Raw genomic sequence first — 27844 nt, forward strand, 5'->3', positions numbered from 1 at the left:
GTTTATTTCTAAACTCAAAAATAAATCCAGTAAAACTTTACACTGTCATTTCCATAAATTACGGATACATTTGAACCCATGTAATCAACCGTACTTGAATATTTTATGCCTGCGATAATATACAGGATGTTTAAATATGTGTGGAAATCTTTTAATATGGTTAAATAGGTGAAAATTCACAAATATTCTACTAACTCTAATATTTATTTCGCTTCGTTTAGCGCCTGTCTGTATGTCTATACGGCAAATATTCTGAATTTGTGGCGTATTAGGATGTATCTTTCTGCTGACAAAATCTCATACATTCTCATTAAATTTTGCTGTAAGATATTAAAAAGGCTGCCATTTTAAAACTATTTGTTTCTTCCAGGAAAATGTCTGTTCTAAGGAGACAATTAACTATGCAACATTGCAAAGGCGCAACTTTAACATTTTAAAACTATTTGTTTCTTCCAGGAGAATGTCTGTTCTAAGGAGACAAACTATGCAACATTGCAAAGGTGCAACTTTAACATTTTAAAACTATTTGTTTCTTCCAGGAGAATGTCTGTTCTAAGGAGACAAACTATGCAACATTGCAAAGGCGCAACTTTAACATTTTAAAACTATTTGTTTCTTCCAGGAGAATGTCTGTTCTAAGGAGACAAACTATGCAACATTGCAAAGGCGCAACTTTAACATTTTAAAACTATTTGTTTCTTCCAGGAGAATGTCTGTTCTAAGGAGACAAACTATGCAACATTGCAAAGGCGCAACTTTAACATTTTAAAACTATTTGTTTCTTCCAGGAGAATGTCTGTTCTAAGGAGACAAACTATGCAACATTGCAAAGGCGCAACTTTAACATTTTAAAACTATTTGTTTCTTCCAGGAGAATGTCTGTTCTAAGGAGACAATTAACTATGCAACATTGCAAAGGCGCAACTTTAACATTTTAAAACTATTTGTTTCTTCCAGGAGAATGTCTGTTCTAAGGAGACAATTAACTATGCAACATTGCAAAGGTGCAACTTTAACATTTTAAAACTATTTGTTTCTTCCAGGAGAATGTCTGTTCTAAGGAGACAATTAACTATGCAACATTGCAAAGGTGCAACTTTAACATTTTAAAACTATTTGTTTCTTCCAGGAGAATGTCTGTTCTAAGGAGACAAACTATGCAACATTGCAAAGGTGCAACTTTAACATTTTAAAACTATTTGTTTCTTCCAGGAGAATGTCTGTTCTAAGGAGACAATTAACTATGCAACATTGCAAAGGTGCAACTTTAACATTTTAAAACTATTTGTTTCTTCCAGGAGAATGTCTGTTCTAAGGAGACAATTAACTATGCAACATTGCAAAGGTGCAACTTTAACATTTTAAAACTATTTGTTTCTTCCAGGAGAATGTCTGTTCTAAGGAGACAATTAACTATGCAACATTGCAAAGGTGCAACTTTAACATTTTAAAACTATTTGTTTCTTCCAGGAGAATGTCTGTTCTAAGGAGACAAACTATGCAACATTGCAAAGGTGCAACTTTAACATTTTAAAACTATTTGTTTCTTCCAGGAGAATGTCTGTTCTAAGGAGACAATTAACTATGCAACATTGCAAAGGTGCAACTTTAACATTTTAAAACTATTTGTTTCTTCCAGGAGAATGTCTGTTCTAAGGAGACAATTAACTATGCAACATTGCAAAGGTGCAACTTTAACATTTTAAAACTATTTGTTTCTTCCAGGAGAATGTCTGTTCTAAGGAGACAATTAACTATGCAACATTGCAAAGGTGCAACTTTAACATTTTAAAACTATTTGTTTCTTCCAGGAGAATGTCTGTTCTAAGGAGACAATTAACTATGCAACATTGCAAAGGCGCAACTTTAACATTTTAAAACTATTTGTTTCTTCCAGGAAAATGTCTGTTCTAAGGAGACAATTAACTATGCAACATTGCAAAGGCGCAACTTTAACATTTTAAAACTATTTGTTTCTTCCAGGAAAATGTCTGTTCTAAGGAGACAATTAACTATGCAACATTGCAAAGGCGCAACTTTAACATTTTAAAACTATTTGTTTCTTCCAGGAAAATGTCTGTTCTAAGGAGACAATTAACTATGCAACATTGCAAAGGCGCAACTTTAACATTTTCAGGACATGATTTTGTATTGACAATACAGACAGGTAGACGCTAGACGAAGCGCAAACAGCAAACAGTTACAGTTACAGTTACAGTTACAGGAACTGTTTATCTTCACTTGTTTAACCGTATCCAAACCCAAACTTTCCCCCACATCTTGTATAAACACACATAAGTACGCAGTTCAGTAAATCCTACTGTATAAGGCAGCATTCTACTCAGGCACCCCACGGTACTGACTTTATTCTGGCACTTTCTATTTATATATATAAAAAGCTGACTCCAGTCCCAGTAGGAGTTTATTGGCTTGTTTTATGGCACCGGTCGTCGACTCCTCGCCATACCAGCGCCTATTCTTCTATCACGTTCTGTTCGAGGATTCCAGATTGCAGTCTGGAGAGAATATCATCTACATATGTCTGTACTCTATATTATTGGATGGAAATAATATTGTGATACACTGCAGTGTTAAATATTTGAACTTCTTTCAATAGTGACTTCCTTTTTTTTGGAATTGTAGTGTATATAAATGTAAAGCTTTAGAAATTATATATATTTTTTAAGTAATAATGAAACATGTTCTAAACATTGTTTCATAAGCTAAAGTCAAAGAGCCGGATATATCTAATACTGTATCACTGAAACAACTAACACAAGTGTGTTTGAGGTGATTTCAACATTGGTTAGATATGACCGTTACGGATGGCACAGTTTAGATTAACTGAAATCGGAGTTTATAGATGGATTCATTAGATTACACAGGTATTTTTTGTAAATTTTATTTTATTGTTATTAAAATAGACTGTTGGCAAATACAAAAAGCGCCATTTATACTTCAATTAAAAATCCAATTGGTTACAAAACCATTATTTGAAGTTTTTATCGCAGCTTTTGGAATTTTAAAGTTTGGATAGATTTATCAAGTAGTAATCAAAATTGAGACGTGAGCCGCCATGTAGATGTTTCAGGGTGCGATCACAAACCTTTAACTTTATATCGACACTGTATCTTTATTTTACTGAGTCTCTGAGCGATTCCTGGTGGAAGGTCCGCGCCTCCAGACCGCTGTGTCGGGGCTCTCTGGCCGGCCCATCTCCCCCTCTATAAATCAAACTTGGCCGAGCGGATGTTTTAATACTTATTTAATGCAATCTCACTCGTATTTCACACAGTTTCTAGACGATTTGAGAATACCGATGCCGATGCCGCGTGATGTACGAGGGTGTCAACTTAGCGGGTTCACATGTAACACGTCCTATCGCCGTCGCCGTCGCGCGGATTAATTTTTAATTTGTTTAATGTAAATAAATCAGCGGCCCGACCTTGGTACTTACTCACGGCCCGACTGTTATGACAGTTATAGCGGTATAAATTTAACTGTATTAACCGGCCTGCTTTACGAGCTTATAACAACATTGCAACCTTCTTCGCATTTCGCCTTTTTTCTCGGCCCCATTGTGATTTTATGGGGATGATTTATAGGTCGGCCATTGCAGTGCGGATTGCCCACTCCTCCAACGCTCGTGTGACCCCGGTGACGATGTTTATTGCCGAGGCTCTGTCAAGCCTCAACACCACTGCGGAATACTCTTTTTAATGAAATTATAAATATTAATGTGTGGCATTCAAGTCGTGCACTGATTGCAAGCGGTAGACCTACTCTCCTGTTATGAATCGCCCCCAAAAAGACTTACAATCAGAGATGTTTGGAAAATTAAGATTGTGTCCTTTCAACTGTTAAGCGGAAGGAGCTTTAAAATTAGACGTGTACACTGAGCGTTCTGTTAGAATATTCTGATAAAGAACACTCACACAGAGAATACACAAGATCTCGGTGAAATTTATGTGTGGACTGGCTTGACTTGTCGTGTTACAATATATCTCGGACTTCAACAACAGATCATATGATTAAATATCACTAGCCGAGTACCAAGGTCGATGCATTATTCATGTTAGGGCTCCGCGGTCCCGGTCCGGACCGTGCACGGTCACCGGTCACCCTAGGGTCGGGCCCTACGGAACGGATTGGCAGATAGCGACGAACGGTGTAAATAATTATCGGCAGTAAGTTACCGAGGCCCGCGGCGGCCGGCGGTCAGCTCTAAATGCTCCTCAACGATTGTGGGAAAGACTCGCCAATGTTGAATGAGGGGGCGGGCCTCCGGATGAATATAAATTATATCCGTCCGACCGAGACTTGATGTCAAAATATGATTCTTTTGCCGAGAAAAAAGAGAAGAGCAACGAGTGGAGCCCGGAGGTTCGAACCCCGGCCATCCGTCAGCCTCTTTCATCCGCCGCGGAATTAAAATAGCTGGCTAGCGATATCAAGTTTACTGATTTATGTACGGCCGCCATGCCGTAGTGGGACGTGCGTTGTTGGCCCAAATTGGTGCCCCTTACTTTACCGGCGATGGCATGACGTGTATGAGTGATAGCTGCTGACAGATCATCTCCCGCTTGTTTACTGTCTTCACCGGCAATACATAACTGGGAACTGTGAGAACTTTGGAGTCCACTCGATGTGACATCTGGTCACTCACTCTACTACACACATAGGCGACAATACATAACTGGGAACTGTGAAAACTTTGGAGTCCACTCGATGTGACATCTGGTCACTCACTCTACTACACACATAGGCGACAATACATAACTGGGAACTGTGAAAACTTTGGAGTCCACTCGATGTGACATCTGGTCACTCACTCTACTACACATATAGGCGACAATACATAACTGGGAACTGTGAGAACATTGGAGTCCACTCGATGTGACATCTGGCCACTCACTATACTGCACATATAGGCTACAATACATAACTGGGAACTGTGAAAACTTTGGAGTCCACTCGATGTGACATCTGGTCACTCACTCTACTACACATATAGGCGACAATACAAAACTGGGAACTGTGAGAACATTGGAGTCCACTCGATGTGACATCTGGCCACTCACTATACTGCACATATAGGCTACAATACATAACTGGGAACTGTGAAAACTTTGGAGTCCTCTCGATGTGACATCTGGTCACTCACTCTACTACACACATAGGCGACAATACATAACTGGGAACTGTGAAAACTTTGGAGTCCACTCGATGTGACATCTAGTCACTCACTCTACTACACATATACAAGGCGACAAACACCAGGCAAAGGTAATTTGTCATTCACTCACCTCACGTATCGTGTTGGTCAGGATCAACAAACTACAAGAGAAAGAATAAATGTTTTCGAAAGCAAAATATTTTTACTAAATTTTTTTAACTGAAAGATCATACACATTGATCTGAAGAACCTCAAAGATATTTAGTTTAAATACTCAATTACGGGTTAGACAAATGCTCTGAATATAATATGTACCACATGAGTGGTATATTTATGTCAAGGTCTCAGCACAAACTAACAGTCATGTAGACCAGCAGCTAAATTGGACTTGTAACACCTGTTATCTCCAATATTAGCGAGAGTAGTCCACCGTCTCCGAGCTCCCAGTACAATCACAGATCGCAGTTCTGACATAGACCAGAGCCAACATTCAACCTCTACCACCCACCTTATCAGCGAGAGTAGTCCACCGTCTCCGAGATCCCAGTACAATCACAGATCGCAGTTCTGACATAGACCAGAGCCAACATTCAACCTCTACCACCCACCTTATCAGCGAGAGTAGTCCACCGTCTCCGAGATCCCAGTACAATCACAGATCGCAGTTCTCACATAGACCAGAGCCAACAATCCACCTCTACCACCTGCTACCCCCAATATTAGAGAGAGTAGTACACCGTCTCCGAGCTCCTAGTGCAATCACAGATCGCAGTTCTCACATAGACCAGAGCCAACAATCCACCTCTACCACCTGCTACCCCCAATATTAGAGAGAGTAGTCCACCGTCTCCGAGATCCCAGTACAATCACAGATCGCAGTTCTCACATAGACCAGAGCCAACAATCCACCTCTACCACCTGCTACCCCCAATATTAGAGAGAGTAGTCCACCGTCTCCGAGCTCCTAGTGCAATCACAGATCGCAGTTCTCACATAGACCAGAGCCAACAATCCACCTCTACCACCTGCTACCCCCAATATTAGAGAGAGTAGTCCACCGTCTCCGAGCTCCTAGTGCAATCACAGATCGCAGTTCTCACATAGACCAGAGCCAACAATCCACCTCTACCACCTGCTACCCCCAATATTAGAGAGAGTAGTCCACCGTCTCCGAGCTCCTAGTGCAATCACAGATCGCAGTTCTCACATAGACCAGAGCCAACATTCCACCTCTACCACCTGCTACCCCCAATATTAGCGAGAGTAGTCCACCGTCTCCGAGCTCCTAATGCAATCACAGATCGCAGTTCTCACATAGACCAGAGCCAACAATCCACCTCTACCACCTGCTACCCCCAATATTAGAGAGAGTAGTCCACCGTCTCCGAGCTCCTAGTGCAATCACAGATCGCAGTTCTCACATAGACCAGAGCCAACAATCCACCTCTACCACCTGCTACCCCCAATATCAGAGAGAGTAGTCCACCGTCTCCGAGCTCCTAGTGCAATCACAAATCGCAGTTCTCACATAGACCAGAGCCAACAATCCACCTCTACCATTTGCTACCCCCCAATATCGGAGAGAGTAGTCCACCGTCTCCGAGCTCCTAGTGCAATCACAGATCGCAGTTCTCACATAGACCAGAGCCAACATTCCACCTCTACCACCTGCTACCCCCAATATCAGAGAGAGTAGTCCACCGTCTCCGAGCTCCCATTACAATCACAGATCGCAGTTCTCACATAGACCAGAGCCAACATTCCACCTCTACCACCTGCTACCCCCAATATCAGCGAGAGTAGTCCACCGTCTCCGAGATCCCATTACAATCACAGATCGCAGTTCTCACATAGACCAGAGCCAACATTCCACCTCTACCACCTGCTACCCCCAATATTAGAGAGAGTAGTCCACCGTCTCCGAGCTCCTAGTGCAATCACAGATCGCAGTTCTCACATAGACCAGAGCCAACATTCCACCTCTACCACCTGCTACCCCCAATATCAGAGAGAGTAGTCCACCGTCTCCGAGCTCCCATTACAATCACAGATCGCAGTTCTCACATAGACCAGAGCCAACATTCCACCTCTACCACCTGCTACCCCCAATATCAGCGAGAGTAGTCCACCGTCTCCGAGCTCCCAGTACAATCACAGATCGCAGTTCTCACATAGACCAGAGCCAACATTCCACCTCTACCACCTGCTACCCCCAATATCGGAGAGAGTAGTCCACCGTCTCCGAGCTCCCATTGCAATCACAGATCGCAGTTCTCACATAGACCAGAGAAAACATTCCACCTCTACCACCTGCTACCCCCAATATCAGAGAGAGTAGTCCACCGTCTCCGAGCTCCCATTACAATCACAGATCGCAGTTCTCACATAGACCAGAGCCAACATTCCACCTCTACCACCTGCTACCCCCAATATCAGAGAGAGTAGTCCACCGTCTCCGAGCTCCCAGTACAATCACAGATCGCAGTTTTCACATAGACCAAAGCCAACATTCCACCTCTACCACCTGCTACCCCCAATATCAGCGAGAGTAGTCCACCGTCTCCGAGCTCCCATTACAATCACAGATCGCAGTTCTCACATAGACCAGAGCCAACATTCCACCTCTACCACCTGCTACCCCCAATATCAGCGAGAGTAGTCCACCGTCTCCGAGCTCCCATTACAATCACAGATCGCAGTTCTCACATAGACCAGAGCCAACATTCCACCTCTACCACCTGCTACCCCCAATATCAGCGAGAGTAGTCCACCGTCTCCGAGCTCCCATTACAATCACAGATCGCAGTTCTCACATAGACCAGAGCCAACATTCCACCTCTACCACCTGTCATAGCCCATTCTCTTAAGTGCTGCGGCCGGCGCACGTTATTTAATCTCCCCGGCTCTGTCATTCAACTGTCGGTTGCCGCGTGTCTCCGATTCTCTACGCCCTTCACCCAGTGCGGGATTAAGATACTGATCTTTCTTATTTTCACGGGACTGGAACGACCGAGTCTACCGCTGGGATTAGTGCGTAAGCGCATTGTTAAGGCGAGATGATATTTGGATGATATTTGGGATTTGAGAATCGGTAGAACTCGAATAAATCCACATTCCGAGTTGACTGAGGAATGTTTTTTATCAACATTCTGGCCGAGCCATGAATATATAAACAGGATCATACTGCGTTTGAGACGGGAGAAAGTTTTATTCTTTTCAAATGGCTTTGTACGGATCTCCGGGAATAGTAGTCATAGTTTTGCGTCCTTGATATTTTCCACATAATATGTTTGTGGAAAACTGCAGATAATCGATTGTTCATTTGTTGTGGTCAATTGTTTTTAAGGTGTCTGTATTCTATTTATTGTCTACATCTCACCTGTACCTTGAAATCAGAGTACCTAACCTTTTGTTAATGATCGCTTTTTATTAGTGAAGTATAATATATCGAAGAATTTGTTTTAAAAGGTAGCAGCAAATCATGATATAATAGTAAATATATGTTCGTTGCTCGTTATAGACCAGATCCAACATATTTCGGAGTTTTATTTAACTAATTGAAAACCGATGTTTTTAATTACAATTTTTACACTTAATTTTTACTGCCAAGAACTTAGCAACATAATTGTTTTGTTGTGTGAATTTCAACATATATAGGCTGTTTTTACCTGGCTTTTTATTCATGGAACTTAGAATTTAAGTGGAAAATAAAAAGAAAAGACAGGATGTGTACATATAAAAAAGCATGTTCATTGATTATGATAGTTCCACACGAATAAACTAATGTAAGTTCAGTTAGTTAGCTATTAGGTGTGTGTGTGTGTGTGTGTGTGTGTGGTTAGTTGTATTGTTGTGTGTTAGTTGTTACAGATTACAGATTGTACCATATTATCGTAGTAAAATATTTCCAAATGCTACATCGCTGAAAGTAACATATTCTGGAGCTGGAGGAAGACCGAGACAGACAGACAGAAGAAAGTCATGGAAGTGCCGCGCCGAGCCGGGAGGGAAGACGGTGAGAGCGTAGCGAGCGAGTGACAAAGCGCGACCTTGGGCCGTCTCTCGCGCGCTCTGCTGTACAATTAGTGCACCAAGATCACGCGCCTGCGCACAGGCACTGGCACTGCCCCCTACCTCCCCCTCCTCCTCCTCACGCCCGGCTTTGATACAAAAATTAGTTGTAATTTAACAGTTCCGTGCTAATCAATGCGTCATCGGGGAGAGCTCGCCGGGAGTACCCCTGAGGATGGCCGAGGCAGTGTGTGCGAAACGTCGCCTCCGTTCTGCTCTTGTCAGATAATGGGACATTAGCAGCTTTAATATCTCTAAGGCGTTTGGATAATTTATAAAAACCACCTTTACGTAAATTATTGCAGGCATCAATTGTTAACAGGCACTTTTCAGTCAGCCCAGTCTCTTTCTTTACCGTAAACATTCTTGTAATGTACTTTCTGACTGCATATCTATTTAAAAATATATCTATTTTATTGTATCTATATGACACCTTCCTTCTTCTGCATTCCAACTCACAGCTTACCTATAACGTCACTTATTATCACGTGTCTGTGTGACAACTCATATGTGTGGCCGGTGTAACACACTTGTGCGGATATTACCGCGGCGGTGACTTATCATCACGTGTCTGTGTGACAACTCATATGTGAGGCCGGTGTAACACACTTGTGCGGATATTACCGCGGCGGTGACTGTCCTCCCACCTCGTAAAGGGTCGCCGAGAGGAAGGCCGACGCTTGCAACATTAAGCTATTAAAATTCACCTAATCCCAACGACACGTAAAATTTACTCGCTGTCACGGAGCCTTCCATAATTGAGTCAAGGGAGAGGACGGTTTTGACAAATATTGAGCTTAGTGTGGCTCGCACCGCTTCGCTCCGACCGAGGCCGCAGCCGTTAAAGTTGCCGGGGATAAATATTGAGGTATCCGCGACGGAATCAGAGGTTCCGCTGTAAATCTCCGGTAAGAGGCTTTGCGCCCTCCGCGGCCCCCGACCGGCCGGGTCCGTCAAAACGTCCGCTTTTTGTGCTGGAAATTATAAATTATGATTACGTTCCCTAATATTTTAAACCCCTCCAGAGAGTGACAGAGCATTGGACAGAAATTCAACTCCATTGTGGAAATTTTATTTTTAGTTTGAGTATTCTTTTTATAGCAGAATAGGCCTAATAACACCTACCCCGGCCAGTTTTATAAGCTGAAGAATATTACACTCGAGACCGCTCGTCTCGTGGAGACAGAGAGTTAGTTCTGGGAACTGTCCGAATATTGTAAGCAACTAACGAAACTTTAAGTGTTTAAATATCGAAATCAATCCGAGATATCGAAAAGTGTCAATCAGTACTGGTATGTCTCGATCATTCTCATTATAGTATTCAATAATAAATTCCAAAACTACATTTAAGAATTACTTTAAAACAAATCCAATGTCCCTATTACTATTACATATCTAACACGATGGATTGTTGTTCATGTGCAGCACTAGAGGTGGGGTGAGCCGGCATAAACAGACCGACTACGAGGTGGCGGGCCAGATCCGCGGCACACATTGCAGATTGCGCGAAATGGAAATCCAAAAAGGAAGGTCGGTGATTTCGGCTATCGGTTACACGTGTTTAACCGAACCGGAGTACATAACGAAGTGGACGGCCGCCGTGCCGAATCGCCTCATTTATAAAAACGGCCGCAATAAAAGCGGGCAAACGCAAATAAATGCCCCAAAGCCGATATTAATAGGATAATTAGCAGGACTCCCGGCTCCGGGCCTCCGCGTGGATCGCCATGCCCCTCCCGAGCCTTTTTGGGCCACCTGAATAATGCGGCTCTATCGTAAATGCATTCATTAGGAAGCGGGTCGCCGGTTTCCGTCCGTCGGCAAAAACTCACTCGCTCCTCCTTTGTGCGTTGTGACCAAAAATAATTTACTATGTTTTATTACTCGACATTCCACGACACGGAATCCTATGTCGAACATAGTTCTGTCTTTGTCGGAAGTGGGAGCGAGCGGATTCCGCGCTTCCAGGCCCGACCGACATTCTTCTCGTTTGACGCGGAAGGGCCGTAATCATTTCGATTTTTGATTCTTCGCGGCCTCGGTACGAGCTCACTTTTCCGTTTTTGTGAAAACCTCTTCCAGGTACTCCACGTCCCGACTGTCGACCGGACGGAACGGGTTCCCGCCGCCGGTCATTCCGGCTTCACCGCGGGAGCATATATTTCCACAAACCCTAATTTGTTTGGTCCCGACGGCCGTTACCGAATAACACGCCGTTTACCACCGGTATCACCGAGGCCCGGCAATAAAAAGAACTCGGAAGCCGTAAAATTATCTATAATTTACGTCCGATAATATTTATAAAAGAGGGAGCGATGCCTGTGAAGAGGACGGCCTTGTAAATCTCAAATAGTTGTTGCTCCACAAAGATTCCTGCCTGGACGCAGCTCCGCAAGAGGTATGTGGGAATATTCGGGCTCGAGCGGTTATAAGTCCGGTCGGCGCGGACGCAGGTGCCGAGGCAGCGCGGCTTCTGCCTGAAATATTATCCGCCTAGAGCTCGACTCCGTTCCATTTATTAACACGTGTCTTACCGTTTGGTTTTGTGCCCACCGCAGTTTTCTGTTTGTAATAATTTTCAGAAATAAATGTCGTCTTGTTACGGCCTCGCGGGGGTCCTACGGCCCTTCGTTAACCGAAATATTCCCTTGTTTATTTAATGCGTTCCGTTGTTCCTGTAATAATTTTGGACGCATATTACCTGGTTTTGGAACACTCGGTGCGCGGTGCGGTGAAATAGTGCCGGACTGACATCGCCATGCCGCACTATGCCGCGCCATGCCATGCCGGCCATGCCGCGCGGAACGTCCCGGCCTCGAGGTCCCCGCTCTCCCGTGAGCCGCTTACCTCGCTAATTTATGGCTCTCCCAGTGCTCAGTCATATCCCGAGTCCTAGAATCTGAAATTCGTGCTGGAACTGTCGGGTTTGCTTCGTTATCACCAAACATTTCCACACTAGCTTTAATCCAAGCGCTGTCCAAATAATGATTCAAATTATTTTATTGACACACAACGTATATAGTTGTAGTAATGATGTACTCGCAGTAACAGGTGATATCGTCAACTTTAATACAAGCGCTGTACAAATAATGATTCAAATTATTTTATTGACACACAACGTATATAGTTGTAGTAATGATGTACTCGCAGTAACAGGTGATATCGTCAACTTTAATACAAGCGCTGTACAAATAATGATTCAAATTATTTTATTGACACACAACGTATATAGTTGTAGTAATGATGTACTCGCAGTAACAGGTGATATCGTCAACTTTAATACAAGCGCTGTACAAATAATGATTCAAATTATTTTATTGACACACAACGTATATAGTTGTAGTAATGATGTACTCGCAGTAACAGGTGATATCGTCAACTTTAATACAAGCGCTGTACAAATAATGATTCAAATTATTTTATTGACACACAACGTATATAGTTGTAGTAATGATGTACTCGCAGTAACAGGTGATATCGTCAACTTTAATACAAGCGCTGTACAAATAATGATTCAAATTATTTTATTGACACACAACGTATATAGTTGTAGTAATGATGTACTCGCAGTAACAGGTGATATCGTCAACTTTAATACAAGCGCTGTACAAATAATGATTCAAATTATTTTATTGACACACAACGTATATAGTTGTAGTAATGATGTACTCGCAGTAACAGGTGATATCGTCAACTTTAATACAAGCGCTGTACAAATAATGATTCAAATTATTTTATTGACACACAACGTATATAGTTGTAGTAATGATGTACTCGCAGTAACAGGTGATATCGTCAACTTTAATACAAGCGCTGTACAAATAATGATTCAAATTATTTTATTGACACACAACGTATATAGTTGTAGTAATGATGTACTCGCAGTAACAGGTGATATCGTCAACTTTAATACAAGCGCTGTACAAATAATGATTCAAATTATTTTATTGACACACAACGTATATAGTTGTAGTAATGATGTACTCGCAGTAACAGGTGATATCGTCAACTTTAATACAAGCGCTGTACAAATAATGATTCAAATTATTTTATTGACACACAACGTATATAGTTGTAGTAATGATGTACTCGCAGTAACAGGTGGTATCGTCAACTTTAATACAAGCGCTGTACAAATAATGATTCAAATTATTTTATTGACACACAACGAGTTGTAGTAATGATGTACTCGCAGTAACAGGTGATATCTTCAACTTTAATACAAGCGCTGTACAAATAATGATTCAAATTATTTTATTGACACACAACGTATATAGTTGTAGTAATGATGTACTCGCAGTAACAGGTGATATCGTCAACTTTAATACAAGCGCTGTACAAATAATGATTCAAATTATTTTATTGACACACAACGTATATAGTTGTAGTAATGATGTACTCGCAGTAACAGGTGATATCGTCAACTTTAATACAAGCGCTGTACAAATAATGATTCAAATTATTTTATTGACACACAACGTATATAGTTGTAGTAATGATGTACTCGCAGTAACAGGTGATATCGTCAACTTTAATACAAGCGCTGTACAAATAATGATTCAAATTATTTTATTGACACACAACGTATATAGTTGTAGTAATGATGTACTCGCAGTAACAGGTGATATCGTCAACTTTAATACAAGCGCTGTACAAATAATGATTCAAATTATTTTATTGACACACAACGTATATAGTTGTAGTAATGATGTACTCGCAGTAACAGGTGATATCGTCAACTTTAATACAAGCGCTGTACAAATAATGATTCAAATTATTTTATTGACACACAACGTATATAGTTGTAGTAATGATGTACTCGCAGTAACAGGTGATATCGTCAACTTTAATACAAGCGCTGTACAAATAATGATTCAAATTATTTTATTGACACACAACGTATATAGTTGTAGTAATGATGTACTCGCAGTAACAGGTGATATCGTCAACTTTAATACAAGCGCTGTACAAATAATGATTCAAATTATTTTATTGACACACAACGTATATAGTTGTAGTAATGATGTACTCGCAGTAACAGGTGGATATCGTCAACTTTAATACAAGCGCTGTACAAATAATGATTCAAATTATTTTATTGACACACAACGTATATAGTTGTAGTAATGATGTACTCGCAGTAACAGGTGATATCGTCAACTTTAATACAAGCGCTGTACAAATAATGATTCAAATTATTTTATTGACACACAACGTATATAGTTGTAGTAATGATGTACTCGCAGTAACAGGTGGTATCGTCAACTTTAATACAAGCGCTGTACAAATAATGATTCAAATTATTTTATTGACACACAACGTATATAGTTGTAGTAATGATGTACTCGCAGTAACAGGTGGTATCGTCAACTTTAATACAAGCGCTGTACAAATAATGATTCAAATTATTTTATTGACACACAACGTATATAGTTGTAGTAATGATGTACTCGCAGTAACAGGTGGTATCGTCAACTTTAATACAAGCGCTGTACAAATAATGATTCAAATTATTTTATTGACACACAACGTATATAGTTGTAGTAATGATGTACTCGCAGTAACAGGTGGTATCGTCAACTTTAATACAAGCGCTGTACAAATAATGATTCAAATTATTTTATTGACACACAACGTATATAGTTGTAGTAATGATGTACTCGCAGTAACAGGTGGTATCGTCAACTTTAATACAAGCGCTGTACAAATAATGATTCAAATCGTATTTAATACAACCAAATAATACTGTAGTAATGATGTACTCGCAGTAACAGGTGGTATCGTCAACTTTAATACAAGCGCTGTACAAATAACGATTCAAATTATTTTATTGACACACAACGTATATAGTTGTAGTAATGATGTACTCGCAGTAACAGGTGATATCGTCAACTTTAATACAAGCGCTGTACAAATAATGATTCAAATTATTTTATTGACACACAACGTATATAGTTGTAGTAATGATGTACTCGCAGTAACAGGTGGTATCGTCAACTTTATCGTAACCCACAAAATATAACGTTATGTTTTAGAAATCCGTATACAATAAATCAACAATCAGGGTTTTACCATATTTATAAATAATGTAGTGGACGCTTATAATTGATCGCAGAAACAATCACCGTGAGATTCAATTAATAGATTTTAGAAACTTTAGAGCTCTCTGATCATTTAATCTCGCAGGAAGTGATCAAAGTTATAGGGTACATACCGCCTGATTCCAACAAATTCAGTCATATAATCGTTTTAATTATCCCAGCGACTCATAATGAATTCCTCGACAGAGTAAAACGCCTTTGACGCCAATAGGAATTGTGTTTGGTCTTTGAAATTTTTTGTTGTTGAAATTTCAGATATATACCACTCAGTATTTATTCCTGTGAGGTCAAAGAGAGGAAGAAATTGGACCGGAATTCATGAAGGAGAAACTGAAAATGAGGAATCTGAAAATCCTCTCACTGGGTTAGTGGAAAACTTATTGAGAACGAAAGCAATATTAAATGGTCGATTGACTTGTTTTACTACGACGTTTCGTTGTAATATTGATATGTTTTGGATTTTCAGATCCAAAACATTTTGATTTTCAGATCCAACATATTTTGTTTTGGATGCTTTAAGATCCTCTGCCAGACTACCTCGGGTACATCAGGACTGTTTATTCCATAGTTTGTTATGTTTATGGGTTTATCACCTGAAGAAATACACGATTTCATTGTTGCTTCTCCTTGAGGTTACAGATGGCAACAGCTCTGAAGAACGCAATGTCGTTCAACAATTGAATCATCTGGGGAAATGGAATACAGTAATTAAATAAACGTCCTAATTGTATATGAAATGAGGACTGTAATCTCATTCATTTAAACTTACACTCAAAATATATCAGTATTTTAAACCACGTGACTACTTCCATAACAAATCCAAGATAACACACCTCTATGTAACTTGTACTGACCCAATTCATTAGTGAGGCCTATAATGAAGGGAGTACCAGTAGTATAAATACAGCTGCCGTATTTAATGATTTACGTACGATATAATTATAACGTCTTAGAAAATTTAAGATGTTTAAGATTAAAAGTTAGTTAGCTAACATTGTTATAACATTTAATTAAAATCATATAATTTATCCATCATTCACTCAGCTGAGGAACCGAGAACAGCCATTTTAATGTTTTAGTTCTAGTAGACTCAATAAACAAAACAGAAGGAAAGCTGTCAGTAGATCTACCGTATTAAGAAGTTGGAGCCTAAGGATTAAATGCCTCCACAGTAACGAGGTTCAGTATCATAGCTTGAGAGTCTGGATAACTAAAACTTGACGTTCTCTTGTTTTTTAAAGAACACTCAAATTAAAATGTTATCATGTGATCCACGTTATCTGTAGACCAATGTCATGTAGGTTGTCTGTGTGACATTCGTGTATTCGTAGGCAATTAAAATAGTTAAGATTATAAATAGTAATGGACGGGTTTAATTTTTCCCCGTTCAAGAATGTAGGGCATTACTGGCGGAAGCAGTGTAAAGGTGCATAGAAAGAGTCGCCTATTTCGTGGAAATAATTAATTTGACGTATTTTTTATCATAATTTATCAAATTAAAGTAACAGTTCCATTGTTATGAATTGATCGATATGTATTATTTAATGTACAATTTACAAATTTCACACACAACGCAGCTATGGTGGAAAGAGTTGATTCCCAAACATTCGGTATTAGAAATTTCACTATTTCCCTTGTAGCAAATTTAAATATATTGAGAAACAAGCATGTGTTATGTATGTTTTATTGCATATAAAATATTTTTTTAATGTGTTGCAGATCTGCATGCATAACAGTCGTAAAAGGATTTTCACCGTAATTTTGTGAATCTCAAATACTTTTTAATGGTTACAACCCGCAAGAAGAGATGCGCGAAAAAGTGTGACAGGTTGCTAGGACAACATCGAACACGTCCCTATCAGAATTTGTTGTTTAGTTACATCCTGGATTGTGGATCCTGGATTTACGAAACGTGCCAACAGACGCTGGAGCGGTTTCATGCTGGTGGAGCTGTCAGCGTTACGATCCTTATGAAACAGGCAATAGTGAGTCGATGAGCCGAGCCGAGCATGATCACAGATGAGGGAAGTCGGTAACTCGTGAGCACAACCTTCCACGCCGACACGAACTCGAGCATCTACATTATATCGCTTTAGTGGAAATCAAAATAAATACCAGTATTTAAAATGAAAGCTTATTGCAAATATGAGTACCTTCATTTTTTTTTATTTTACATTTTTAATATGAGATACATAACATACTATGTTTTGTTATTGTAGATACTTCAAGATGTCAACGATGGTTCGCTGTTATCATTGAGAAATTCAAGGGTTTTCTATATCTTTGCTATAGTTGGCACAGTTATTGTTATAATAATTCATATATACAATATTTTATTTATCTTTATGTTGATTTTTTGCAGATCCGCGTGAAAGTGTTAGACAAGAACGACAGTCCTCCGTCGTTCCAGGAGATGCCACACGAGTACTCCGTGTCTGAAGACCTGCCGGCGGGTCAGGTGGTGGCTACCCTGAGGGCTTCCGACCCCGACACCCCGGGAACCCTCTCCTACGCCGTGGTGTCCGGGGACGAAGGTCGTTTCGAGCTGGACTCGTCCACAGGAACTCTCCGCCTCCGTGACTCTCTGGACCGCGAGACTAGAGACACCTATCGACTACAGGTCAAGGCCAGTGACGGTGTTCAGAGTGCAGAGACCATCATTACCATCCGAGTAAGTCTATCTGACAGATCTCTTATCGTACTGATGTCTTTCTCACTACTTATTAAAGTAACAGATAGCACACATTAAACTTACTTAAATCTCCGTCATGATGACTTATAGCGCTGGTACTCCAAGTTGTAGTACCAATCTGACTGCAATGGATAGACCCTATTTATCAAATTAACTATGATTATTCGTAAATAAAAACACTGTAGGTTTACTCTCCTCAATCTTGAGGGCAGGAAAATGTTGAGAAGTTTTGTGAATAAACGGACAGGAATTTTAGCGTTTTTATAATAATTTACAAACTCTAAATTTATGAGTTGTTAACAATGTGGCAGGATAGTGTGCCAAAATCCTTTGTCCTGAATTTAGAGTTCGGAATAAGAAAGAAATAATATTATTAGTTTAAGACTTCTTACTCATTTATTACTTTTCTATTTGAAAAAGATGTCTACGTTTAATACGGAATAGTCAGAGAGAAAGAGAGAGATCCGTATCCCTCAGATCGTGTCAGGGGGTGTCTCATCTGTGTCAGATATTTATTCATTACTCTAGGCACAAAGAAAACCCATATTTCACTTCCTTGTCGAGGTCGCAGCCTCTAATTCACCGCGATTATCCCTGGAGATACGTTACTATTGGCCCATTATCAAACTATCAGCAATCGTTGAGGCCGGCGTGGCGCGGCGTGCCCTCCTGCGAGTCGAGAGTTAATAGACGCGTGCGGGGTCTCCTCAGGGACCGGCCTCATTTGCGGATTCGGCTGTCTCGGAACTGGACTGTGTGAAAAGAGTGGAGCTTTTAATGTCGACTTTCACCCACATGATGCGCCGCGAGACCCGCCCGCGGCCCGCGAACAATAAGTGAGAATATAACTTATTGACATTACGGCCGATGGTCCCATAAATAGTGGAATCTAAGAGCGATTATAGGCACTGCAATTTATATGTTGAAAACGCCAACAAGGAGGAAACCGGGGTCGTGAATTATAAAAGGCTGCGGAAAAATGAGCGGGCCGTAATCACAGACGTTCTCATAATATGTAAATAACTCTGTCTGGTACAGTCCGAGCTAGAAGCGGTGCCGTGCCCTGCAGACATGGCTGTCAGCTCGTGCCCCGTGCACTATGGCTACCGGTACCCAAATCACCCGAATTGTACGTGGTAAATGTCGATATTCACAATGAGGAACTGGTGTCAACATGAAACAATGGAGATAAGACTCTATGGTACAGTCCGAGTTAAAAGCGGTGCCGTGCCCTGCAGACATGGCTGTGAGCTCGTGCCCCGTGCACTATGGCTACCGGTACCCGAATCATCCAAATTGTATGTGGGAAAAGTCGATACTCACAGTGAGGAACTGGTGTCAACATGAAACTATGGAGATAAGACTCTATGGTACAGTCCGAGTTAAAAGCGGTGCCGTGCCCTGCAGATATGGCTGTCAGCTCGTGCCCCGTGCACTATGGCTACCGGTACCCGAATCACCCGAATTGTATGTGGGAAATGTCGATATTCATAATAAGGGACTGGTGTTAATATGAAATTATAAAGATAGGACTCTATGGTACAGTCCGAGCAAGAAGCACGTACTCTGTCAGCTAGAAGCCAGGGGCGGCCTTAGTGCTAGCCGAGTACGTGGCGCGCTGTACGCTGTCAGCTAGAATCCAGGGGCGGCCTTAGTGCTAGGAGAGTACGTGGCGCGCTGTACTCTGTCAGCTAGAAGCCAGGGGCGGCCTTAGTGCTAGGAGAGTACGTGGCGCGCTGTACTCTGTCAGCTAGAAGCCAGGGGCGGATTTAGTGTTAGGAGAGTACGTGGCGCGCTGTACTCTGTCAGCTAGAATCCAGGGGCGGTCTTAGTGCTAGGAGAGTACGTGGCGCGCTGTACTCTGTCAGCTAGAATCCAGGGGCGGCCTTAGTGCTAGGAGAGTACGTGGCGCGCTGTACTCTGTCAGCTAGAAGCCAGGGGCGGCCTTAGTGCTAGGAGAGTACGTGGCGCGCTGTACTCTGTCAGCTAGAATCCAGGGGCGGCCTTAGTGCTAGCCGAGTACGTGGTGCGCTACACATAAAAGTGTAATCAAAACCGTAGCCCAGGAGACAGAGACATAGTTGTAGTGAGAGGTATAACAATAAAGCCTGTCCCGGCGAGAACTACAAGTGACACGCGGCCGCTACTAACAAAACCCGAGCGTTGCAACCCGAGCCGCGCTAAGTATAAACAGCTTGTATAAATTGTGAAAATACATCCGTAAACAGCACAGAGATATTATGGTGGACATAACGAACGATTGCTGCAGGCTCCGCGACCTTACTGCCTGCTGTCTCACTCAGCTCTTCCCTCCCACCCTTATTCTTATTTTCTTGGTGGTAATTAGATAATTATTATAGTAAATTATGAAAAATTGTATTCTTCCCATCAAAGGAATATCTGTTTAACCTCACAGGTCTCTTAACTGAGTATGAATATTTTTATGATGAATATGAATTTGAGGGTTAGGGGGAGGCTTTTCACCTTGTAATCAAGGGTTACATATTTCCATTCATTTTAGGGTCTGTTGTTCACGAAAAGAAACCGTAGAAGCCTCATTGAACACTCAAAACAGTCAATCAGGTCTTCCTGAAGAACCTTTCCATATATGCCGAGTGTAACACAACGATCTCAAGGTAACGCAATACATTAAAAATGAAAGTGTTCTTCAGTTTTAATAGTTACATTAATTACCTGATGGATTATCTCAAGTGAGACTCTGTGGAGTGTTGCTCAGATATGTCTATCAAATGACTATGCCCACTATCCGAGAAGATCCAGAACTAACTATGAGTAGGTGATGGAGGAACGAGCCCACTGCTCAAGCTAAAGCCTGCCAATCGTCTAGTGTGTTCTGTGCACATCCGGTTTGAAATGACAATACGATCTACACACCTGGGGATTCGACAAAATGGTTAAGGTCTTGTCATGTTTAATCCCAAGTTGCCAAAGTTTCAGCTCTAACATTTCCCACGATCCACTCTTGGCTCGGATCCCAACACGGTAATGTGCTGATCCTACCGAGAGACAACACGACCTTAGACAAGATTGGAGCTGAGGTCAAAGAGTCTACCTTACTATCATTGGAAATACTTATTGTCTTTTCCCTTACACAACAGACGATGATTCTACAAAGTACACTCCATAATCTGTGCTTAAACAATTGTAGACCAAATACCTGTTGGGTCAACCAGCCCTCAACCCAGCAATTCTGTGTTACAACCAAAGCTTTTCTGATGGAAGGAGTTTACTTCGATTAGTTGTGTACAAAGTCTCTCTGGAAACAATAAAATAACAATATTAACGATTATATAAATATTATTGTAGAATATCCCTGAATTTTACTATATTCGTTATCTGATTCACTAACATCAGACACTAGGAATAGATAAAATGGTGATTACTGGATAAAAATAATTATTGCATTATATATGCTTACAATTTATTTTATTCATAAAATAAAACTCTAATGTTAGATATCACTAAATATGTTATAAAACTTTGTTATCTGTTTGTTCTTCATCAATGCCATTATGGACTATACTTTTTCAATATTACTTCGATGTGTAGTAGAATGATTCTACTATTTTGTGATCAAATTGTAGTAAATATTTTACATCCATGACTAGACCATAGCGTAAACAATAAGGCTGCTGGTTTTTTCTGTTGTGTCAGCATCGATAATTGTTCCGAAAGATGTTTGCCTCCTCTTTAAGGACCCCCAAAAAATATTATTACGAATGGAAGACATATGTCGGGCTCGTGAATGCGTGGATGGCGGTGTTGCTGCTGTGACGCGGGGGTGTCCGCTGACGTGCCCCTGCGTTGTTGGGAGATTGCCATTGCCTTTGTACTGTGGGAGTCAGTCAGCCTGTATTGATGAATTGTCCGGCGTCCTCTGGTACCGACCGGGAGTCATTGTCCTCTCCTGCGTGGATGGCGGAGTTGCTGCTGTGACGCGGGGGTGTCCGCTGACGTGCCCCTGCGTTGTTGGGAGATTGCCATTGCCTTTGTACTGTGGGAGTCAGTCAGCCTGTATTGATGAATTGTCCGGCGTCCTCTGGTACCGACTGGGAGTCATTGTCCTCTCCTGCGGTTCCTAGAAAAACTCGCTCCTGACGGTGAGAGACGGCCCTCATCTGTCTTCTGCTGGAATCCATCTCCAGCTGGAACTAGCCTTGGATTTCCAGATTTGTTCTAGACAGGACGTCGTTATTGATTTACAGACCATATATTGTTTTCAAGAGACGACAAAAACACGAAGTGAAAATTAATAACAATTTTGGCTTGTTGTTTTATATACTTATTGTATAATTTTAATTCCTTAACTTGTTAAAGGGTTCGTACTATGAATTTATTAATGTTCTAAATGTATTATTCGTATTTTAAAAACTAGTTTTGCGTTGATTGAGTTATATCGTCATCTGTCACTGTGAAGATAACAATCTACTATGCATGTTCAGTTTATAAGACAATGCTAGAGGTTGAACATAGTCTGAGGTTCCTTACCTTTATTTCAATTCGTACGAACAATAGAGTTACAAACAAGTTAAGTGAAGTCACGTTATGAAACGACTAACTAAAACACACGGAATAAGCTTTTAATTTAGTTTATTTTGATGTATAGCGAAAGAAGTACAGTTATTGAGTTGACTTGGATAAGTACTTATAAGTCTAAAGAATTAAACGCCACAATGAAAATCTTGAATTAAAAAGTTCAAGGAATTGGGTTTCACAACATTCTTTAGAAATTGTCGGATCATTACAGGTAAAATTTGTCCTTATTACCAAATTACATTGAATAGACAGTTTTATTGTTGTGATTTATAGTTTGAAACCACCACGAGTGTTTGATAAAAGTTGTTTCAGATTCACATGCATCTCTGAAGAAAAATTGTTTCCATTGTTAGTTTCGTAACCTTCTCTGTTTTTGTTCTATCAACTTGTTAATATTGTACTGCATACATGTACAAGCAATAGAACACAATCAAACATAGAGACAGACAGACAGATACACATCGGACCGCCGCGCCGCGCCGATAGACAGAACCTCGCGCCGTGTTGTCTACTTATTCAAGTGGAGGGTGCCAGTACTGGGTGTGCTGAGGGCAAGCACATAAAGCACGGGGTAGGACAGGGAAGAGGGATGTGGGAGGCGGGCAGACGCCAACTTTATACGCGAGTGTTCGTGTCGTACAAGCCCAACTGCCTACAATGATGTCGTTGCGCGAGTCGGAATATCTTAATCCTGACGCGGTCTGCGGAATCTCGCCGGCCCAACTAGATCATATACCTCGGCCCAACCGTCCGGGAATGTAAGCACCACCTTTTCTAGTTTTTATTCCCGCCGGATTCTTGCGTTCAACTGTAATTTTTTGCAGCGCGCGGAATCGTGACGTTCTTTGGACGCGGATGTCAAAGATTCCGTGACGGAATTCTGAGAAGATTCTCGGTTGATAATTGTGTGCGAGCTCGAGTACAGATGCCCCCAGAATATCGGTAACGGACGCGTATATCAGTTATCACAACGGCGTACCTTCGGCACGGTTAAAGTTCGCAGCACACGATCATCCGGACTGTTTATTGAGCGCTTTCGACAAATCTAATGAACCGACCGGATCCAGATAGTGCACACAAAAGGTGTGAAGTGAAGTGTGGATTCCTCGTACCTCCGCCGCATTCTTGACTGCCGAGCTATTTATATAATTATTTACTAGCTCGTCGTAAAATCGGCCAACACTCCGGACTCAGATAATGTTTTATTTTCTTGTCGCAAGCGACCGTCAATAAAATGGCCACGGATATAACACTTAGCAACATTATAGTTGGAAGCAACGAGACCTGACAGTCCTCGGGCTATCGACCCTCAGGGTCAGTAATCTGCAGCTCAGCTCACGCACTATGTAGGCAGAGCGTCAGTGCGATGCTATAAAGGCGTCACTGCGCTTGCGCTGTGGAGACGTAATGGCGCCAATAAATAGATAGTGTACTTTAGGCGTTGTATCATGGAAAGAGCCTCAGGCGCCAGTCCCACAGCTGGCAATTATATTCTATTTATTTGTACCTACAAGTATTACCCGCCTCGCCATCGTAACTCGCATAACTATGCCGCCCCATCCTCGATATCTCCTCTGTGATACACAGTCCCTGCTCTCCTACCCTTGTAACATTGTCACTATCATGGAAGGAGCTTCGGGTGTTTATTTGTACCTACAAGTATTACCCGCCTCGCCATCGTAACTCGCATAACTATGCCGCCCCATCCTCGATATCTCCTCTGTGATACACAGTCCCTGCTCTCCTACCCTTGTAACATTGTCACTATCATGGAAGGAGCCTCGGGTGTTTATTTGTACCTACAAGTATTACCCGCCTCGCCATCGTAACTCGCATAACTATGCCGCCCCATCCTCGATATCTCCTCTGTGATACACAGTCCCTGCTCTCCTACCCTTGTAACATTGTCACTATCATGGAAGGAGCTTCGGGTGTTTATTTGTACCTACAAGTATTACCCGCCTCGCCATCGTAACTCGCATAACTATGCCGCCCCATCCTCGATATCTCATCTGTGATACACTGTCCCTGCTCCCCTACCCTTGTAACATTGTCACTATCATGGAAGGAGCCTCGGGTGTTTATTTGTACCTACAAGTATTACCCGCCTCGCCATCGTAACTCGCATAACTATGCCGCCCCATCCTCGATATCTCCTCTGTGATACACAGTCCCTGCTCCCCTACCCTTGTAACATTGTCACTATCATGGAAGGAGCTTCGGGTGTTTATTTGTACCTACAAGTATTACCCGCCTCGCCATCGTAACTCGCATAACTATGCCGTCCCATCCTCGATATCTCCTATGTGATACACAGTCCCTGCTCCCCTACTCTTGTAACATTGTCACTATCATGGAAGGAGCTTCGGGTGTTTATTTGTACCTACAAGTATTACCCGCCTCGCCATCGTAACTCGCATAACTATGCCGCCCCATCCTCGATATCTCCTCTGTGATACACAGTCCCTGCTCTCCTACCCTTGTAACATTGTCACTATCATGGAAGGAGCATCGGGTGTTTATTTGTACCCACAAGTATTACCCGCCTCGCCATCGTAACTCACATAACTATGCCGCCCCATCCTCGATATCTCCTATGTGATACACAGTCCCTGCTCCCCTACTCTTGTAACATTGTCACTATCATGGAAGGAGCCTCGGGTGTTTATTTGTACCTACAAGTATTACCCGCCTCGCCATCGTAACTCGCATAACTATGCCGCCCCATCCTCGATATCTCCTCTGTGATACACAGCCCCTGCTCTCCTACCCTTGTAACATTGTCACTATCATGGTAGGAGCCTCGGGTGTTTATTTGTACCTACAAGTATTACCCGCCTCGCCATCGTAACTCACATAACTATGCCGCCCCATCCTCGATATCTCCTCTGTGATACACAGCCCCTGCTCTCCTACCCTTGTAACATTGTCACTATCATGGAAGGAGCCTCGGGTGTTTATTTGTACCTACAAGTATTACCCGCCTCGCCATCGTAACTCACATAACTATGCCGCCCCATCCTCGATATCTCCTCTGTGATACACAGCCCCTGCTCTCCTACCCTTGTAACATTGTCACTATCATGGAAGGAGCCTCGGGTGTTTATTTGTACCTACAAGTATTACCCGCCTCGCCATCGTAACTCGCATAACTATGCCGCCCCATCCTCGATATCTCATCTGTGATACACAGCCCCTGCTCTCCTACCCTTGTAACATTGTCACTATCATGGAAGGAGCCTCGGGTGTTTATTTGTACCTACAAGTATTACCCGCCTCGCCATCGAAACTCGCATAACTATGCCGCCCCATCCTCGATATCTCCTCTGTGCTGTATGATGCATGTCTTCTGTGCCAAACTTCCCTGAGCCGCCACAACATCGGACTTCCTCTTATAGTAAGCATTGTTGTTGGAACCTCATCCAAAAGACCTGAGATTTAAGCAACATTTAAGTGTACAAGTGACTTCGAGACCATTCGTGCCTATTAGAGTATCCTATTTGGAATTGTAAACGGTATAGATACTGTGGCCTAATAAGTTTCCCGTGGGTAGAAAGTTTAGATCCTTGCTGTGCACTAATAAATAGTTCTAGAACCACACTGAACGAGGGTGTGCTGTAACGATCAGGTGTGACGACAGTGGAGTCTGTCTTCTCGTTGCCTGCCGATATGGCAAGGATAATATTTTATATTCACTTTAACGGCAAATCAAACGTTATTTCGTACTAACATTACTCTCGTGTAGATCGCGGACTAACTTATATTTCCTCCGAAAGTAAGATTTGTCCCTCTTATACCTGCACGTGGTATTGATACTGTCTGCTAACTGTGATTGTCATAACATTTAGGCTAATATGTCGTTAATCGTGCAGTATGGATGTGTATAGTAAAATCAAATAAAAATAGAAGTCGATAGAAGCACATATTACTAAAAGAGTGTGAAACTTTAATTCTAGTTCCCTACTAGTATTATCAACAATAATCACAGTAGCAATAAGTATAATTTCCCTTCGATCGATTCAGAAAAGTAGAAAGTCCAATTCGTGAATTTGGGTCGATTTCTTGTGTCTGTATTCCGATACTTTCTCCGTAGGAAGCTGAAAAAAGGTGTGAAAATACTTAATCTTCTATCAGAGCTTAATTCGAGAATAAAAAGGTTCTAATGACAGTAGTTCGGCACTGATTACCGACGTGTGAGCAGATTCGGACTTAAACGCGGAACCGGGTCACCGGGCGCAAACGGATCGCCGAGGAAGAATGATTGCCGGGACGTGATAATCGGACTGGTCCGGGTCGAGAGAAGAAAGCGGGCCGGCGGGCGGAGAGGAGGAACGATAGCAGCAGCAGAAGGGAGAAGTGACTTCTGTCGTGGAGTGTGGAGTGTGGAGTGTGGAGCCGAGGACTCTGTGGTCCGCACAGGACTGTAGCGAGAGGCAGGAACACATTTACATCGCCGACAGGTCTTGTCCCCGGACGACCTGTGTAGAATAGCAATGGCCCGGTCCGCCTAGACTAACTAGATACCGCCGTGCAGAACTGTGCGTGCGTGTGTGTGTGCGATACCTGGCAAAAACTGGTCACCGCACCGAGCCGCGCTACCTACAAACAATCCCTACTTTCATCGTGACCGCGACCGGAAAAAATCGTTATCGACTTTAACAAACCCTACCTCACCTACCGTTCTGTTATCCGTCTGTGGCCGGTCGTTCTCACCGCAGCCTCGACGTCTTACCATCGATCGAGGAACATAAAAAATAACAAGCGACCACAAAATAGATTTGTTACACGCGGGGATCCGCACTCGTCGAGCGAAAGGACAAACGTAGCGCGACACGAGCCAGGGGACCGGTTCACAACACACCCTGTGTAAGGTCGGTTGTGTAATTCGGCGAGACGCGGGGGCGGCTGTGACGGATGAGACCGGGGAATGTAGGCCACCGGCACCGGTGATATGTGAGTACAGAGACCATGGGCTGGGCGAGGCGGCCGCAGACCGAGTCACCTTTTTTGCATGAGTGTCAAACGCGTACCTGTCTCGGGTCTGTGATGTTGCACCACCCTTATAACCCTTGGCAAATCGCTGTTACAGCGTAACCTATGTCTGTCTGCGGGTCTGTGATGTTGCACCACCCTTATAACCCTTGGCAAATCGCTGTTACAGCGTAACCTATGTCTGTCTGCGGGTCTGTGATGTTGCACCACCCTTACACCCTTGGCAAATCGCTGTTACAGCGTAACCTATGTCTG

At 42.2% G+C, this 27844-nt stretch overlaps 1 protein-coding gene across 1 annotated transcript in view; it reads left to right on the forward strand.

The window, feature by feature from the left end:
* LOC124356560 (cadherin-related tumor suppressor) overlaps window positions 1-27844 on the forward strand; it is a 428185-nt gene that overhangs the window by 307688 nt on the left and 92653 nt on the right. Inside the window, 1 exon segment of the mRNA XM_046807631.1 lies at window positions 17711-18019. Within this exon segment, the coding sequence (XP_046663587.1) occupies window positions 17711-18019 (309 nt within the window).

Source organism: Homalodisca vitripennis, chromosome 3 (assembly GCF_021130785.1).
Source record: "Homalodisca vitripennis isolate AUS2020 chromosome 3, UT_GWSS_2.1, whole genome shotgun sequence".
NCBI classification, from domain to species: Eukaryota; Metazoa; Arthropoda; class Insecta; order Hemiptera; family Cicadellidae; genus Homalodisca; species Homalodisca vitripennis.